Source organism: Opisthocomus hoazin, chromosome 6 (genome assembly GCF_030867145.1).
Source record: "Opisthocomus hoazin isolate bOpiHoa1 chromosome 6, bOpiHoa1.hap1, whole genome shotgun sequence".
NCBI classification, from domain to species: domain Eukaryota; kingdom Metazoa; phylum Chordata; class Aves; order Opisthocomiformes; family Opisthocomidae; genus Opisthocomus; species Opisthocomus hoazin.
The window spans coordinates 54,809,036-54,829,103 of NC_134419.1; the positions used below are offsets into that span (position 1 = coordinate 54,809,036).

Genomic DNA, 20,068 nt, shown 5'->3' on the forward strand with positions numbered 1-20,068 from the left:
CCAGCTTCTCGGGACTGGACCAGACAAGCACGATGCTAAAGCATCTGGTGCTTCTGTGGGAGACACAGATCACCCAGCTGCTGGGTCACACAATCCTCCTGGGCTTTCAGCACCAGCTAGGCGATGGAGCCTTTTTCATGACAGTAGTAATTTAGACTCACAAACGCAACTCATCCTACACGATCTATTTTCTGAGCAGTGTGGGAAGGTACTGGCCTGCACAACCATTTATTAGCATGAATAGGAGTGCATGTTTAACTCTGTGGAATGGGTAGAACAAAGGATTATTAAATAAAACTCCGATTAGTTCTGCTGAAAGCAAAATACCAGCTGGAGCCTGGGGTAACGCAGGCATGCTATCAGCAAACATGTGCTGCCAGCGCATCTGCACACACACGCACCAGCTCTGACCACGGGGGAGCCCCGGGCTGGAGCAGCAGGACCAAGGCGTCCCCGTTGTGCTCCGACAGCTCCGGTCCTGCCCTCTGCTAGGCAAAGCCTTTGGCTCGACAGTGCCGGGCGTAGCTGCGCAATGGGAACGAGAGTGACGAAACCCAAGTTTTCCGACTTGATGCCCTCCTACCAGCAGCCGTGCTTTGTTGGCTTTCCAGGTGGGAACATTGCCACCCAACACAGCTATCGCAGAGTCCCACCGCCTGGAAACACGCGCACGGCACACGTACGAGGGGACGGCACCCACAAGCCAGCCTGCCTAACTGCAGCCACATTCATTAACTGCCCATCATTTAGATCCTATTGCAAAAGTTAATGAAGCCACTTTGCGAGAGGACAGCCTCCCTGAGCAGAAGATAAATAATGTATATAAAAGGGGGCTGTGAGGGAACTGGCGCATCCTTGCAAGGTCATGCTAGAATGCATCAGTGGCTGGCTGAGGCTGGGCTCCTCTGGTAAGAAGCCTGGAGCTATTTATGACTCATGTAATTAATTAATGCCAACGGGCGTTCTGCTGCAGGCACGTGGGAGACCAAAGGGAAATACGAAGCGAGCAGGTTAGGAAATGTAGTGGAGGTGGGGGAGAAGGATGACATTTCTTGCGGCAAGACATGCTTTGAAGTAATTATCAACAGTCCAAACAGCCAGCAGCTCTTTTGGCTACATCAGAACAAAATCAATTAGGAGCTTTAAAAATGCATCGGCTCGTATTTCGGAGAGCAGCAAGAATCAGAAGTAGCCACTTGAGGTAGGGCAGTTGCATTTCTACGCGGCGCACACCACCAGACCCACAGATCCTCACACCCCGCAGTGCGGTCCACAAATGGTGTGACCAGTAGAGGGAGCACCGTTAATGGCTTTCAAATGGTAAATGTTTTTGGATGAGGAGCATTAAGGAAGACTGACAGTTTGATTTCACGTCTCTCTGAAGTCCGAGAAGTTTAGCAGACAGAAGAGAAAGGAGCAAGGGGCAAGGCGTATGCCTTGAAAGCTGAGTCCCTGCCGGCACTCGGGGCTCCCGACACACAGCACCTTTGCTTTCTTGGAGCCAGCTCTCAGACACCAAGAGCTAACCAAATCTCGGAGGTCACACTAAGAAAGGGACCACATCGGTGGCTTTCCTGCTTCAGTTTGCAATACTGCAGTCTTGCACCGAACACTCAGCATGTGGTGATGCTGAGTCACGATACCACGCTTGCACAGACCGTTCTAGGACAATGAGAGCTTAACCTAATTTTGTCCCTTTGTCCTCTGTGCAGAGGAGACCAATCAGTTCCACTCCCTCCCTTCAGATCCCCATGTATCCAGTGCCTAATACATTATACGGCAAAACTGTAAACGCAAATAAAATACATCCTTTTCCTCCTCTGGTGCCTTAAAGTCCTCCTGAGCTGCCCAACTGCCACCCAGGCTACATCTTCTCTCACGTCTCTTTGTTGCCAGAATATCTTCTATCAGTTCCCAAATGTATTCATGCATTGTCCCATCTCCCTCTTATCATAGCTGCCTGCAACAAATCCCCTCACACAATGAGGACTGCAAATTTGCTTACAACCCAGTGTTGTTTTCCATTTCTGTTTCTCTGTGCTTGTTTTTTCTCTCTGGACACTTGCAGGGGCCAAGCACAACAGCATCAGTCTGACACTGCCATCTGGATGAGCAGCAGAGGCTGCTTGCAGCCTCATCCCTGGCTAGCAAAGTCTGGGAGGCTGCAGATGCTCCCCTGTGAGTCTTACCCATCTCCACGGTCTGGGGGATCTTGCTTTCTACCCTCTGATCACTGCCAAAGCCCTCAGATCCCGGCTGGTGGGACTCCCTACTGCTATCTACTATTTTTCTAGAGCAAAACCATGCAAATCAATAGCAGAGATTAAACAAAAGAAGAAAAGAGTAAGTGAAATGGCAGTTGGTTTTAGTTTCATAAATATATATGAGTGAGTAGAACAAGAGCAACAAAGTACTCCTTTCTGGTGGGCTGAGAATCGACATGAGCCTGAGTCTCCAGAGTAAAGCACGAGCAAAGTAAACGACAACACGAACACCCACTTAGAATTCGTGCTACACACTCCTGATCTGAGCCTCACCAGCTTTAAGAACGCTTCTGTTAAATACTGTAATGCTCCCAATTACGAGTGATCTGGATTGTTTATTTTCTAAACAGATTTCCCCCCTCCCCCCCGGGAAATCCCATAAGCCTAGGACAAAAGCAGTCTTGCAGAGGTGTTTCAACCTCTTTTGGCTGTACAATATCCACAGCTGGCTTGATTTCCCTAATTGTTTCATACTGACCTTGAGGATATTTTGGCCATTAAATGACTCCCGTTCCTTGAAAGATGATTTACCAGTCACTGCATTGTTTCGCTCTTCAGCTGTGAAGAGAAAAGCCACCACCAGAATGAGCTTCAGAAGGGACAACTGTGTCTGCTATACTTCACCCCCTCTCTTTCCCTCCTCAAAATCCGCTGCCAGCTAATAAACCATCTTTGCCCAGTTCTTCGTGCAAAAACACTTCCACTTCGATTTTAAAAAGAACAAGGCTGAATACGCAGGAATTGGTGCCTCTATCGGGATCACCCACATTACCTGGAGGAAAGACCCTAAATCATAGCTACTGCTAGGGCAGTTCTGTAGGGCTGATGGCTCAGTGCAACACATCTGCTTCTCTCTGGCTGATTTTAATCCCACGGCCTGCCAGGGTGAGAGTCAGCACTGTAAGCGCTTGCATCGCCTGGAACAGCACCAAACACCAGACTGAGCACACGAGCACAATGCCAGGCACGGTCTGGACAGCACCTATACAAACCTCCGCCGCCCGCTCCGGGAAGCACATACGTGTGGTGTGTATGTTTCTGCGGGGTGGGCACGCAGCCACACACACAGACACCAAGAACAGCAACCTAGGCCTACAGCAACTGCCAAATGCTTACGTCTTAGATCCATTTCCCCAGAGCATGTCTGGATTTTTATATAATCCCTAAGTATATGACCTGTTCTTTCCACAGTACCTCTGCCTCACTCAGTGAATATATTCAATATTTCTCTTTCATCTCCAGCATTAACTATGAAGTCCCACTCACACCTAGCACGCTATTCAAATCCTGTATTGAATACAAAGCGACCTCTATGGCTATCTGTGTAACGCTCTCACCATTGTGTCTGAATGCCTCACACGCCTCATGGGGTTGTTCAGAATACAGACTCATAACGCCAGACCCAGCTGCCCATCTGCCTTCCCTAACAGCGAGCCACACCAGCTCACATTTTTCACCAATTTTCAAGGCTCAATTTGAGAGAGCTAAGCCCCGTCTTTTCAGGGTTTCTACTGCCTGAGTATGCTTTATGACTTTAGTAGCAGTCATCCCCACAGTCTGCTGCTGGGTGCACAGAAAACTGTGACACAAACCACCCGCTGTTATCATTGGCCATAGAGAGACTCACAGCAGCGGTAACTGGAGAATCCTCTACATAACCTATTGGCACGACACAGAGGCCACTGCGCCAGAGAAAGCTACAAAAAGCTTTAGTGCAGTGCTGTTAAGGCTTGCAAACTACACACCAGTGCCAGAGCATATGCATGTTTGCACATGGAGAACAAGGCCCCTCCCGAAACGCCATGCAACTGAGGCTGCTTTAGAAAGTACCGCGATAACAATGATGCTACTGACTGCTAGAGCAGACAACCTTTTGGCAGAGACAGCAGACACTATACTCTCAACAACAGCTCATATTTGGCCTCATAGCCATCTGAATCTGATTTAACGAGAACGACACTGGAATCATGTTCCTACGCCAACAGGCAATCTTTAACTTGACCAGAGGACCATGTTTTTGTCTCGTTTAAAGGTCACCACAGCACGTCGAGTTGTTACTGAATTCCAACTTCATGTTGGGGTACAGAGCGCTCAAGACCTCACATGGTACATGAATGCATTCCTCTCTGGGCCAGATCTTGTGAGTGCGATTGGGGAACAGTGTTTTTGAAGCTATGACAAAGAATCTTAGAAAAGATCCAGAAAGCGCTCAAAGCATGCCTGCCTTCTCCAGCTCTGCTGACTGCCTTTTCATTTTCTTCTGGGTTTTATTTAGTGACATCTCCCCACAACCTTGTAGGTATTTTTGAGATTAAGAAAAACCACAAAATTTAAAAAAACGAAACATAAAAGCCAACAAAAGTACTTCCCGTTCAGAGGTACTACTTTAAATGTATTTATCAGTAAGGATGAGGGATACGCACCACTTGGATCTTTCCTGAAGAGAGTGTTCATGACTGTAGCATGCAGTTTCACCCTATCCCATTCTTTAAGCATCAGGCCGGAGGCCACGAACCTTTCCATGAGTTGATCAGCGATCACCTGCAGTCTGGGAAGGCAAAACCAGAAAGAACAAAGCAGTATAAATCAAGAAAAACCCCCTGCTTCATCAGCTTTTTGCTCTTCAGCCTGGGAGGGCAGCATGTGTGAGATGAAGTCTCTGCACACACATGAGGAGAGCGAGCTAGTCTCTGATGGAAAGCTATAACAGAGCCATCGGGATTCATCCAGTTCTATGCAAAAAGATTCAGCTGTTTCACAAAGCTTCCTCGATGATCACTTCTGCTGCAAACACTTCACGAAGAAGGGCAGATTTAGCACAGCAGAGAGCTTGTTCGCAGTGACAGATGTTACTGTGACTTGAGGGACACATCTTTCTACTGCCAGGAAACACAACATGACCCTCCTTACAAACACTAAGACCTACAGACCCCTAGGGAGCTTAGGCACCTTGAGTCCTGGAGGACCTTGTCTGCTCAGTGACTGCGACCTGTACAGTGCACCAGGCTGGAGCTCCGACCCTCTCCGTGCCAAACAAGCCACCCAGTCACTGGACTTACTTTCTGGGAGAGCCCAGAATGTGGTGACAGAGGGCACAAGCCCAGACAGCCCACCCTGGTGAATGCTCCAGCTTTCAAGCTACTGAGCAAGCAGAATCAAAAGACTTCTTGCCACCTTCTTTTCTAGCCTTGGTCGGGGATGAAAGCAGCTGTGGCTGCCAGGATCTGCAGACAGACGTGTCCGAGGACAGGCAGCAGGAGCAGGCAGGTGGTCAGAGCAGTGAGCTCACATATCCTTAAAGAGCTGAAGGAACTTCCACGCTGCTGCTGTCCCCCACAAAACCTCTGCAGTGCCCCAGCCTTACCAAAAGCAGCTAGCATGTGCTAGAAGAACAACCTCCCGTCCCCGAAAACAAGGCGAGAGGATATTACTTTATGCAGAAGAATTTGGGCTTCTCTCACCACATCCAAGGGATCAAACAGCGTTCTGCTCCACCAGGTCCCATCACTTTGGCGTCTCAGCTGCTGTGCCAGAGGCAGTGTGGCCTCTCTGAGGCTGGCCCCCAGAGCCCGGGGCTGCCACCATCCGGGTGCCAGCTCCTACCCCACCACCGGTTTTGTACTGCCCCTCACGGGCTGCCAGTCCCCGTGTGACAATTCCAGGACTCTCAAACTACCAATTTTCATGGTTTTCTACCACTTTCTGGCTTTACATCAGTGATTTTTAAAATTAGCAATGACAAAGATTAAATGAATATCATTACAGACAATACTAAAACAAATTAACAGAGAATAGCTCAAGTGAAAATGGCACTTTACTGCATTATAAAGTTAATCAAGGAAATAAGACAAATTAGAATGAATTATAATGGAAATTATTTGCCATGTGGGAGGCATCAGAGCATGATCCCTCTCTCAGTCCGAGCCATTATATGTGCAGAAAGGCTTGCCAACCCATAATTCTGTCTGCAGTTATGCAAGCTAAGTCAGAGTAAATCAAATCTCCTGCTTTATAGCTTAAGCTGATCAAGATCATCCAAAGATCAGGAAGGAACTCCACCCCTCAGACATGCCAGGAACTACACAGAGCTAGCAAGACATCTTGCATGAGACAGGAAGGCACACACCTCTCTCAAACATGTGCTGCAGCAGTCTGACCCAGCACAGCAAACCATGTGGCTGCCACTCTCCTCTAGTATTGGCCTTGCAGCTGAGAAACTCTGCTTTCTGCCTGCTTTCTCCATTTCCCTGAGCAAAGCACAGCAGGTTTTAGCAGGCAAGAGGTGCACGGAGCCGCTCAGCAATGATCCATCTCGCAGAACAGAAAACGAAGAAGAGTTTCCTGGAGGGATCACCATTTGTCCCCTCTTTAAAATCACCAATTGTCCAACTCTGTCTCTGCTGGAATCTCAAAGGAAGCAGAAGCAGCTTTCACTGCTCTCCAACACAAAAATACCTTCTTTCCCCTCTGTAAAGGTAAGTGTTTTCTGGATGCTTGCTAACGGTTAAGGAACTATATTAGTTGAGAAGTGCCAGCAAGACCGGTAATAACAGACGAGGAGCAGGCTGCGGTACTGTACGACATTTTTGGCTCAGTCTTCAGTGGCAACCTCTCTTCCCAGACCTCTCGAGTGGGTGGGCTGCAAGGTGGGGACTTGGGCAGCAAAGTCCCTCCCGCTGTAAGAGAAGATCAGTTTCAGGACCACCTGAGAAACCTCTATATATATAAGTCTATGGGACTGATGAGATGCATCCCAGAGTCCTGAGGGAATTGGCTGATGTCATGGCCAAGCCACTCCCCGTGATATTTGAAAAGTCATGCCAGTCAGGTGAAGTCCCTGGTGACTGGAAGAAGGGAAACATTGTGCCCATTTTTAAAAAGGGTAGGAAGGAGGACCCTGGAGACTACCGACCTGTCAGCCTCACCTCTGTGCCTGGGAAGATCATGGAACAGATCCCCCTAGAAGCTATGCTAAGGCACGTGGAGGGCAGGGAGGTGATTCGAGACAGCCAGCATGGCTCACCAAGGGCAAGTCCTGCCTGACCAACCTAGTGGCCTCTGTGGTGGAGTGACTGCATCAGTGGACAAAGGAAGAGCTACAGATATCATCTATCTGGACTTCTGTAAAGCCTTGAACACAGTACCCCCAACATCCTTCTCTCTAAACTGGAGAGAGATGGATTTGATGGGTGGACTATCTGGTAGATGAGGAACTGGTTGGATGGTCATATCCAGAAGGTAGAGGTCAATGGCTTAATGTCCAGACAGGGGCTGGTGACAAGTGGTGTCCCTCAGCGGTCCATACGGGGACCGGTACTGTTTAACATCTTCATCAATGACACAGGTAGCAGGATCGAGTGCACCCTCAGCAAGTTTGCAGAAGACACCAAGCTGAGTGGTGCAATCGACATGCCAGAAGGACAGGATGCCATCCAGAGGGACCTGGACAAGCTGGAGAGGTGGGCCTGTGTGAACCTCATGAGGTTCAACAAGGCCAAGTGCAAGGTCCTGCACCTGAGTTGGGGCAACTCCCGCTATCGATACAGGCTGGAGGATGAAGGGATTGAGAGCAGCCCTGCTGAGAAGGACTTGGGGGTACTGGTGGCTGAAAAGCTAGACAGGAGCCACCAATGTGCACTCAGAGCCCAGAAGGCCAGCCATATCCTGGGCTGCATCAAGAGAAGCATGGCCAGCAGGTTGAGGAAGGTGATTCTGCCCCTCTACCTCGCTCTGATGAGAACCCCCCTGGAGTCCTGTGTCCAGCTCCAGAGCCTTCAGCACAGGACAGACATGGACCTGTTGGAGCAGGTCCAGAGGAGGCCACAGAAATGATCAAAGGGCTGGGACACATCTCCTAGGAGGAAAGGCTGGGAGAGTTGGGGCTGGTCAGCCTGCAGAAGAGAAGGCTGCGGGGAGACCTTATAGCAGCCTTCCAGTACTTAAAAGAGGCCTATAAGAAAGATGAGAACAGGGTTTTTAGCAGGGTCTGTTGCAACAGGACAAAGAGTAATGGCTTTACACTAAAGGAGGGTAGATTTAGACTGGATATAAGGAAGAAATTCTTTACAATGAGGGTGGTGAAATACTGGCACAGGTTGCCCATAGAGGTGGTAGATGCCCCATCCCTGGAAACATTCAAGGTCAGGTCAGACAGGGCTCTGAGCAACCTGATCTAGTTGCAGATGTTCCTGCTCACTGCAGGGGGCATTGGGCTAGATGACCTTTAAAGGTCCCTTCCAACCTCAATTATTCTATGATTCTATGACTCTATGGTTCTAATTAACTTGCAGGTGAGGCCAGGACCAGCCTGGGCTGAGGATAAACTTACAACTGCTTGGCCCTCTCTAAGCACGCTGCTATGCAAAAAGCAAAAAAGGAGTGCAGAAGAGAAGTCTAGCAGGCTCCGAGTGCCATGCAAAGCACAAGATCTGGGTTGGGCCAGACCTCAGCTAATAGACTTCCGTGAAAGACATCTGAAGCAGATCGCAGTGTTAGTACCAACAATTCAAGCTGTTCCCAGATGCAGGCACAAATCACTGCCTCACCTTAGGCCCTACTTACGCTCTACAGGACTTCTCTGCCAGCTCCTCGGGTCGCAGACTTAATTGCGCAAACAGACTCGTAAGCACCTCAGAGACGATCCAGAGCTTGGTGACTCAGGAGAACAGACACCCATACCTCAGCTCTCAGAGCTGACACTTCAGACACTGTCTACAGCAAACCAACCGTAGGGCATTTGGGTCATCCAGTGCCTGCCTCCGTCTCATCTTTCTGAGTGCTTCTGCCTTGTTTCTATCTGTACTTGTGTCTCCTGGATGATCTCTAGCTTGTCCTCGTTCTCCACCTGCCCCATTTGTTTTATCTTACCTCTTTCAGGGTAGAACAGACTTCAAAGTGGAAGAGCGGAGAAAAGGAAAAGATTTCAATTCCTACTGCCTCTCAGCAATTCTTACATTTTCATTTTCCCACCCATTTTCTTATCCCACTTCCGATCTCTTACTTCAACACAGCCTCCAAAGAGCAGTTTTAAGTAGGGGGGCCCCCCTTGTCTCCTCAGCCCTTGGGCAAAGGAGATGCCAGAACATGTCCTTTCTTCCCTGAGCCTGCTCCCAGCCTCCTTCCTCCAGCTGCACTGCTTCGTTCTCCTCTGCTAGCTCCTGCTGTCCTCCAGCAACGGGAGCAGAAAACAACAGGGCAGCACTGCCAGAAAGAGAGAAGGCTAAAGCTCTTTTGGCTAGTCCCCTACCCTCTTTCCCACCCACCTCACAACTGGCAGCACAGAGCACAACAGCTCTTATGTTTCCCCAGTCTTCCAGAAAGCACGAGAAGACGGTGCTGGCACAGGTGACGTACTCGTGAGAAACGAGATGGAGGCAGGTTGTGTGACACCCTGGGCAGCACTGTTTGTGGAGCTAAAGCCATCAGCCACAGTGGCGAACAGCACAAACACACGCACTGACACCAGCAGCTCAGAAGACAGGCGTTTCGCACCCAGCACCTCTTCCAGGCTCCTTACAGATGCAATAACCAACTCTTTAACCAAGTCATGCTTTTCTGAGGACCTTCTGGTGTAACTGGGCTTTAAGAATAATTAAGTGCTGCAGAACACGCCAGACTGTCCATATTAATCTAGACGGCAGGGTGCGAACTAGACAGCAGAGGCCAAGTTGTCCTGCTTTCTAAGTCATCTCAGGAGTATCTCCTTGGCCATCTTATCACTGTGCAAGCCACGACACCATTATTCAATCTGACAGACTGCTACGGAAACAAATGACATCCTTCAGCTACACCACCAGAGACTGATTTAAAGAGCAAACACATCACTGCCTTAACCCGTTTAGGAAGCCAGAATGACTTCATCTTCCTGACTGCTGGCCCAAGGACTGCTCGCAGCACCCACGAGCTTCAGACAGCAGGGGTTTCTCTGGCACACCGCTACTGCTGTCGCGGCACATCGAGGAGGAATGACAGAAAGGAGCGTGGGGAACTCACCTGTCCGAGCCATCCTTCATGTGGACTTTGGCATAAAGGACGTCCGTCATGGCAGGGTCATCGTTCATGTACTCCACTCCAGCCACCTCCACAGTCAGGGGTTTGCCTCCAGCAATTTGGCTAACAAGCAAGAAATCCCTTATGTTAAAAAGCAAAACATGACATCTGCTTTGGAAATACAACACGGAGTGCCCCTCATGCACACATTAAGTATTTCGTTTTATGGAGGGAATGATATAAAGTACTTTTTTTGCTACTGTTAAACACAAATTTGAACTCAAGTGGGATTTAAATGTTACATAGACAGTATGGGACAGTGAACTCCACTGAGGAGGAGTTCTCTTTCCCATATCTTTCAGGATGTTTGCACTGAAAAAACTCGGACACAAAAAAGGCTCCCTAGTTTCTAAAGCTCGAAAGGCTACAGCTGCTATTGTCTCATCATCTCAAGAAATACTGTAAAAACATTTGAATTCACACATTCGGTGTTTTAGACACACATTAAGTCAACATGTCAGTGTTCACAGGCCATCTCCATGTAGAGATCTCCATTTACATTTCACAAAACCCGTCAGCAATAAAACGGTGCAAGTCCTCACTCCAGAGAAGCTCCTGCCTTCCCTGTGAAGAGAGCGATCGTGACACAAAGTCTCCAGCTCGTTCATTTTCACTGAGAAAAGTACTAACATGGTTTTTAAGTACATTTCAACATCCACTTACAAATGCTGGAAGTAAACAGAGCTGTTTTAAAATCAGCTCCAGCTACTCTTGCAGGAAGGCGAAACCGAAAATGTGTGCAGGATATAATATGCACTCCCACACCTGCAAACACACTGTGAAGCGTCTCTGCTTCCAAACACGCCGCCTCCTTGCCTTTACCACCAGAACATCACAGCAAGGCAGGGTGCCGCAGCGCAAAGCTCCCTGTGAGTAAATGCCCTTGTCTCGTTTAACGCCGAGGTCTCGTGGAAAGTACAGGGAGTGTCTGGGCAGGCAGAAGTAATAAACACGAGTTAACAATGGGAGCGTGACTTTGCTCTAACCTTGCCCACTTCTGTTCAGTCTGCCCGAGAGACTGCCTTTCAGATTCTCGGCAAAGCTTTCCAGGTGGAATAAGGAGAGCGCGACTTCCCCTTCCAGTATGTTTACTGGGAGGAAAACAGCACAACTGTACTGGTGTGCACATCACAGAGAGCACTTAAGGCCGCGTATTCTAAAAAGGCTCAAAAAGGGCGCATCTACCTTCACATGGCACTGCCTGCATTTAGAAAAGTAAATAAATGCTAATGAAGGTTTACACGTATTCAAATTATATTTATTTGCGTGTGGCAGGGGAAATAAGCTAAAGGATACATTCAAGTGTTGATTCCCCCTCCACTGACGGAAATGGAGAGTAAAGATTTTCTCTGCCTCAGTTCCGCTTACGAGGAAGCTTGCACTTTCCAAACACTGCGGGCAGAGCCTTCCCCTGGAAACGCACTTCCATTTCTGTTCAACAGCTGAACAACTGGAGCTGCCACTTTAAAGGTATGAATTTTGGCCATGCATTAATTCCCACAGATATTAGCTGGCACAGCATGGCTAATTCTTTGTGCACTGAGGCAGCAATAAATAAATAAATAAATAAATAAATAGACAGATAAATAAATAAATAAATACCAAGGATCCGTGCGCAATGGACATGGGCTTTGCAGAAATAAATAAATAAACCAATCCCTCAGGCCATCTCCAATTTCTAAGCTGAACAGAGATAAGCTTATTACAGTGTCATTCAACCACAGTTACAGTTAAAGCCCTAACATCTGCAGCTCAGTGTTAACAGGCAGTGAGAAAGCCCTGGTCCTGGAGCAGCACTGAACACTTCAGGCTGATTACTCACGCAGCTCATGCTGGCTTCCCTGCACACAGCTCCTCGCATCGACAAATGCATGTCAAGGACACCTCAGCATCTGCTCTGAGGCGGGAGGCAAGCAGCGTGCCAGAGCCCACTGCAGGCAACGCGTGAAGGTAATGGAGCTCGTCCCTCCCTCCACAGCAGGCAGCGGACAACAGCAAAACCTGCTCACACAAAAATAACGGGGAGGCACGTGAGAAAAAGTATAGCAGGTTTTCAGGGAATGCCGAGGGTCCGAGCTGAGCTGCACAATGCTGTTCGACTCTTTGTGACTGCTTGGTGATTTCTGCTGCTCCCATTTGAAATGTTTCAGCCTTTTTCTAAACTTTTAGAGTTGAAATAGACTATTGAGCTGCTTTCCTCTTCACTGTCCCTTGTCAAAGACAGCTTGCTGCTTTTCCCCCACTCATACCCTTGGTGACGACATCCCGTTTTATCACTTACTCCACAAAGTCCTCTTTGCATCGCTGTAGGAGGTCACACGCTTTCCGGATCTCTTGCTCGTTCAGAAGTACCAGCGTCCCAAGAGTCAAGTGAAGCTTTGCAGGGTTCTGGAACAGGCTGCTGCTGACCCCATGATCCTACAAATCAGTCAATCAATCATACATAGGTGTCTCATCTCACAGATACAAACTTTCCCCCCTCCATCAGAGGGATAAACACTACAGAGAACAGGTACCAAGCCACTGGCATCAAACCTTTTCTCTCTGCATCACTGGTCGGGTTGGTAGTGACTCGAAGTTGAAACGAGAAACAACATTTCACAGGCTTTGCGAGCAAGCGAGCTCAGCCTGGCAGACAAGGCATGGTCCCCCCTCCGCACGCACGCTCCCTGCCTGGTTCTTTGTCGGAGCTGCTGAACAGCAGCCTGGCAGCTCCTGACAACAGGCTCCAACTCAGGACCCGGGAACAGCAGCACTCACTCATACGGGGTTTCGAGAGGAGACTTCCACAGTCGTCAAAGCGGCAGCTGCCACCAGCAACGAACCCAATACAAGTCAGCACAGATTTAAAACTCGAGTTAAGTCCATTTTCTGAGCAATAAAGCTGGAACCAGCTGTACTGACAAGCTTTAAATGGTCTCTAAATCCTATCTAAACACAGGTTGCACCCCACAACACAAGCACAGCTAATACCAGCTCTGATAATCACATTTTTCTTTTTCCCATGTGCCCTATAGTTTGCCGAGATGAATTAAGATTAAGAATGAATTATGACATTCCCTTTATAAGAAGAGTTATGTGTTGTTGCTGGGGAAGAACTGTTCCCAGGTGGAGCACTGGTTACATTCAGCTTTAAAAAACACACTCTTTTGTTCGTGGTTATTTATAAAAATACCTTGAGGATGGTTAACACACCCATATTAAAACCATTATTTCCACTTAGTGGCCATTTCCCATCAGTGCATTAAATAACCTTCACTTTTAACTTCACAAGAAGCCAACACCACTTGCCAGGCCTCTTGAAGCCTTTCTCTGTCTGAAAAAAAATCCAGCGACTGAGAATGACAGCTTTGAATTTTCTAGCTGTGCTTCAGAGTTTGAAATAAAACCTTTCAGATGTTTAAACACTGCAGTATCTCAGCCCGTCAGAGTTTAATGCCCCACAACTCACTCAGCATTTTTCAAGTCTAATGACAACATCCATACTCTTCTTTACAGCGGTGCTTACAGGCTCGACTAGAGACGAGCCAGCCTGCAACATGGAGTCCAGTGGCTTGCTCCAGCAGCCACAGGCTGGCAAAGCGTGGTAGACCCCAGGAGAGAGCACGTACACACCTTCCACTGCTGCTAATTACTTTATTGCTGACTGAAACCCCAAATCGTACCATGCTGGTAGTGGCAAAGCATGTTGCAAACCTCAGCACTGTGCAGCAGCCTGAAACAAGCACAGACTAACAACGTCAGGCGCATCAGGAGCAGAGGAAAGAGGGATGGCTCCATCTCACTTCTCCCCACCTTCCCTTCTCTGCGGTAAAAGCCTTTCGGCTTCCTTTAATTCACACTGCTGTTAACATGCATGACAGGACATGATTTCTCTCGCCAGCCTTTTTTCTCCAATGGTATCTATAGCCAGAGGGTATTTGGCTGATCACAAAACAATAGCTCAGGTAACAGAAACTGGGAGAAAGTTCGATTTATCCTTGCCATGGACAACCAGCTGATGTCACTCCCACAGAATGCACAGATGATGTACAGTAATGAGAAAGTAGTTTGCAGATCAGAAAGCAAAAGCCCTATCCTCCTTTTCTGCCCCAGCATGATTTGTACTGTAAACATCAACCTGCCCCAGAAGCAGCACTTTCCCTTGAGCTTTTCGACACCTGAGTGTGGGCTGACAGCTAACAAAGTGATGGCATGTCACCTCCACAGGCCACGCTACCGCTGCTGGGGAGATTAGCAGGGAAGAGCAGCGCACAGTGAGCAGGCCACGACCTAGATAATCTTCCTGGTTTACTCCCCAGTGTTTCAGGCAGCTCCTAAAAACCCTGCTTACACCCCTGCTCTTTCACAGGCCAGCAGATCCCACTTCTCCCACGCACAAAATTGATGCTACGTCAGAGGTAGCTCTCCCTGGAACAGGCAATGTTTCTGCGGGCGTCTTAGCAGCCCTTCACGGCTAGATGCTGCTCGTCAAGATGCAAAAAAGCCTCAACCCACTTATTTTGATCCCAGAGTACAATATGCTATCAGCAACCACTGTGTTACCTCACGGGAAGCCGCCCTGTCCAGTGGCACCAGTCCCTTGCAACCTGACCAGCAGGGCCAGCCAACAGCAATGCAGAGCCTATAAATATGCATTCGTAACTACTGCTAAGGAAAAATGATGTCCTCCTCCACGGAGAAGGAGCCCAAGAGACGTGATCCTGTCAACGTTGTGATTTTGGGGCTTTACGGACATCTTCGAAATACCTAAGGAACCCTCTCAAAGGTAAGTTACAACCACAAAAGCAGGAGTGAGGAGTGAGATTCAGCATCAGAGATGGGCAGAGGGATCCACCGGGATGGGCTCTAAGCCATGCTCTCCGAGTGCCTCTGGGCGACAAGCTCCTCTTTCACCAGTTTCCTCCCCTGTGCAGTCGAAGGTGGGCACCCCCCACAGCACAAGTCGCAGTGGCTTGTGACAAGCAGTGGCTTCCAGTCTTTATGAAAGCAGAGCAACAGCTTAGGGGAGGCGAGGTGTCACAGCAGAGAATCCCCATGTTCTGCAGGGGAATCTGAAAGCAGCGCATTTGCAGGAACTCGCTGGCAGATACAAACACATAAAACAGACTCTATTGTCTCTCTAGAAACTTACTGTTCAAACTTGGGTTGTCTAAGGATGTACAGAGAGGCAGGAAGAATATCCCCTTTATGCACCATCCGTATGTGATGCTTGTCCATTTTACCTTATGCGCCTCCCTGACACTGCCCTGTCACGGTCAAAAAAGCAACAACTCATTTCCACTCAGCCTTAAAAATTCATTTTTTAACTCCCTCATGCTACTTAGATTTCTACCTTTGCTCTCCTCCTTTAGAAGGAACATAGACAGGGTTTTCTCTGGAGTCTTCACCCGTCCTTGCAAAGCCCAAGCATGTTGTTCCTCCAAATCTAAGGCCCTGTAGTAGGGAAACCATAGAGCACAACACACTTCAGGCCTTCTACACAACAAGGCAAAGGATCAGACTCCTTGGGTCTTCCTCCCTGGCTGCATCCTCTCTACTGTCTTAAGAGCTTCCAATGTTTGCAGACAGCTTTATGGTTTTGCTTTTTTCTTAATAACAGGATACTGCATGCCAGCTCTATGCCCTCTCCCACCACCCTGATCCACAAAGGAGAGAGCCAGAAACACAGCATTTCCTCAGAACTGACTGAAGAGCTGCAGGCTGAATGACCCCTCCCATTTTCTGTCCCTTCAACTCTGAGATATAATATCTCATTAGCAATGTTTGATATTTACAGGTTGCCATATATTACAGCAATCGTATTTCTTTTCCATGCTACATATGCAGCCTGTTAAGACTGCAAATGCTGCATTTGCACAGCTGTGAAAGACCCAACTGTGATTTTTCACGGCATTATTACTGCAAAGTCTCTTCCCTTTTCCACATGCATAATCAGACAGACATTTCAGTTCTCCTCACTCCGACACCTACATGACTGTGCGAGGAGACTTCCAAGGTCATCCAGCCATCCTGACCTCCCACTGCACCACATCAGCCTGTCCAGGTGAGCCACCTCCCCATACTTACATTAAATTAGCCTCAAAAGAGCCTCCCCTCGGCCCTGCTTCATTGCCTGGCAGCTCTGACCACACAATAGCGTGAATGACACCTGAAGTGTTCCATATCTCAGTGTAAGATTCATCTTACAAAAGGTCTTCAAGACAGGAAAAAAAAAAGATAGAAAGCATATACACACAAACATAACCCTATGCTATAAAATATAAATGAATGGTTGTCATGGTAACTGCTTCAGAGAGAGACAGAGTCCCTCAGAAATGCTCAATGGCCAGAAGAAATCCTCACACACGCACACCTGGTCCTTTCCCTTCCTTACTATTATTACCGTGCTTCATTCAAAGACTGGAGTTTACCTAATTCTGCAATGTTTTGCACCAGCAAATTGCAACAGGAAGAGAAGCACGCCACTTCTGCCACTGAAACCTGTTAGGATTTCTCCAAGTATCCTGAGAAATCCTGTTGCTTTGGACAAATCTATAAGCTCTCTTATTGCTCTGTGAGGCACCGTTTTGAATTACTGTTTTTCATTACTGATGTGCTTTCTAGCAGACCCTGCTGTGAGATAAAGTGGTATTAGAGTGGCATTACCAGCTGGCGGAGTGATTGAGACACATACAGGGCTGCAATATACTCCTTGAACAAACAGGCAGCAATATATCCAGAAACCGTTTTGCTAATACCAGGAGAAGGAAGGGCAGAAAAATAAAGCACCATGTATTCCTAGGTTAACATATGCAAACCCCATATACCTGCCACTGACCAAATTCCACATTTCAAATTAAAAATGGAAACTCCAGAGCTCATGTAAGCAGTACCGGAACGTTTCAGGCCCTCCTGAGAAGCTCAGGGCATTGAGCAGTGCTAACATGATGCTGCAGCTCCCAGGCCAGGGCACCTTGTGCCTACACAGCATACAGAGCAGGAACTACAGCCCCAGATCTTTTGCCTGCACCCATACAGACGTGTCCTGCTGTAGGGCAGCTTCAGCTGCCACCATTTTAGGAGATTCTCAAAAGCACCTTCATGACTCGGCAGCAGCCAAAGGCACGCAATGTCTTGAGCGTCACACTTCTCAGAGATATTGCTATTACTGGTGTTAGGAGCATTCATGCCCGGGTGCTGGTTCTGAGTTCAGCTGGAAGTCCAAGGCCACTGAAAGCCAGAGGTAGCTGTTCAGCTGAAACGTGTTCCCACGTGCACACCCATGCTGCAGGATCCCTGACCATGAAGCAGAACCTTGCAGGACTCAGTGCCGTCCAGATACAGAACAAAAACACTGCAGGAGAGACAGAAGGTCAGGCAAGAGGAGGAAAAATTAACATGACTAGCCTGGTCAGCAGTGATCTTAGCATTCCTATGACCAAGCCTTGGTTTCTGCAGCTTTCTAGGACAAGAAGCACACAAAGGTTTGCAGACTTTCCCAGGCAGCTCCTTCTGAATGTGACTGACAACATGGGAAAGCCCCAAGATAAATTCATGAATGTGTTTCTAAGTGGATGGCAGACCTCCCTGCCTACCCAGGGATGCAAACTGCTACTTAGGAGTGAGCAAGAGACAAACAATGTGACAGCCGCAGATCGGGAGGGGTCTGGAGAGCAAGTAAGACCACCAGCAGAGGCTGGGCCAAAGGAGGGCTGCAGAGATCGAAGCAGCAGGCAGGAAAAGTGAGTGCTATGCAAGGAGAAGAACGAGTATTGCAGAGTGTTGCAGGAATAAAAGCAGAGGATGAGAGCATGGATAACAGCATGAGCTGCAAAGATGAATATGAGGCTACACCGTAGAGATGTGACACTGAAAGACTTCACCTGACATCGACACAGCCTGGAAACCAGAACCCAGCAAGACGTACGGGATGACCCTGAGGTTACTGACCTGTGCAGCAGGCAGCTCTGGGCTTGCTGTCCACGGGGAGGGACAAGAGAGATCCACAGGACCTACTGGCAGACAGCTAGAGGGAAGAGGAGGATCAGATAAACGGAGTCCAGGACGCCAGTGCTTCAGGCAGAGCAGGGCCAGTCATGTCTGAAAGGACTGACAGGTTGAGGGAGATCAAGTGAAAGGACTGTAACAACCACAAGCCCAGTCAGAAGGGGCTAAAGGGCAAGAGAAACACCAGATTGAAAGCAGCAGTCTCAGTCCAGGGCCAACAGCGTGAACAGCCGCTACCAGAGCCCTGTGCTGCAGTTGCCAGCCCCCAAAGAGCCGCTTCTCTCCCTGTAACTTTGGTGTGTGCCCCCACAAGGACTGGAACTAGAAACCAACAGAGGGAGCCAGGCCACCGCTGATGCCAGCCAGATGTCTGTCACTCTCTGTCCAGTTAACACTTTCTCAGGCTGTTTCCATTCCCCTGTCTTCAAGGCTTTCCTTTAATAAAGATAAGCTTTAAAAAAGGTAGCTGCTGCTGCCTAATGGGGAAAGACAATCGAGACAGTGATATCTTCCCAGCCCGAGGAAAGGGTGCTCATGGCATTGCACTGGTTGGTAATCCCTGCATGTATTGGCCAATTTCAGCTGTATTTAACACCAGGTAGAAACCTGAGTGATAAAAACTCCTGAGATGTCACTGAAATAGGCAGCCAGGTGGAGAAGAGGGACTTAAATGAGAACAGCCAGGAAAGACAAGACTGCAAAGCCAGCTCAGTTCTGCTCTCAGAGATGAGACAATTGACATGCAAGTGAGCGTGAAAACTTGAGCAAGAACTCCTTTCTCCCCAGATACCAGATAATTCACACCAACAGCATGAAGCCATAGGAAACTAAACTTCTTCAGCTGTGCTACCCGCGAGATTCTATTTTCCTTTGAAAGGCACAAGCAGAAGTGACATATGCGAAGGCAATAATATCAGCCCACAAAACCCTGCTGCGTGTATGCAATCTAACCTGCAGCGGCCACACAAAGGAACTCTTCTCTCCTTCCTAGAGACGTCCTCCCAGCACTCCAGAGGACACGGCAACTTAATACCACCATTCCCTCTCCTCAGCCTGGCCCTGCGCACTGACACACCACTTCTGCCAAACCAGAACCATGCTAAAATAAACCAGGGAATACACAGCTTTCCCTTCATTCTGCTCCTCATTTCCCTATGCCTAACTATTTCCTGCTGCTCTCAATGCAAGATCTGAAGGCAAGCAGGAGGGACTGTCAGCACAAAGTCTCATGGGGAAGAAGGGAAGCGATTAGATTTGCAGGATGGCGTGTGCTACAGAGTCACTTCTTGCTCGGCTCCAGTAATGACACCCATCTTCCTTCACTGTCAGTAACCAAAAGAAAAGTGAAATAGAAGCAGCAGCAAACTTGTGAATTCCTACCTGGTTTCACAGTTATGTAGAAATCATATAAAATGTAGAAAGGTCAACTACATTATTTAGTGGCTTTCCTCTTAAAAAAACAAAAACAAACAAACAAAAAAAAAAACACAAAAAACCAACCCTCTTCTGAACCTTAGATATCCTCCCACCCAGGAAAATCTCTAAGGAGAATAAGATATTTTACTAACAATTTACTAAGTAAGCCATTGCACATTCCAGAAGATTTCACAACAGCACTCAACAAATTCACAGCAGACCCACCAACTTGAGTAAAAGGCCTGTTAAAAATACATTCCTAGGAAACAGAAAAGAATAAGGCCTTCAGGGTAAACACCAAAAAGGAAATAAATGAATTGGCACTCCGCCGAAGGGCTTGCACTTCATTT

General features: G+C 48.2%; 1 protein-coding gene across 2 annotated transcripts in view; it reads right to left on the reverse strand.

The window, feature by feature from the left end:
• The window catches only part of ASCC1 (activating signal cointegrator 1 complex subunit 1), a 39,685-nt gene that overhangs the window by 13,425 nt on the left and 6,192 nt on the right, over nucleotides 1-20,068 (reverse strand). For both annotated transcript variants that reach the window (XM_075423178.1, XM_075423177.1), the window contains exons 6-9: nucleotides 12,595-12,731; nucleotides 10,257-10,376; nucleotides 4,688-4,812; nucleotides 2,743-2,822 (exon numbers count right to left, since the gene is read on the reverse strand). In XM_075423178.1, coding sequence (XP_075279293.1) covers nucleotides 2,743-2,822; nucleotides 4,688-4,812; nucleotides 10,257-10,376; nucleotides 12,595-12,731 — 462 coding nt within the window. The remainder of the gene's footprint in view (nucleotides 1-2,742; nucleotides 2,823-4,687; nucleotides 4,813-10,256; nucleotides 10,377-12,594; nucleotides 12,732-20,068) is intronic.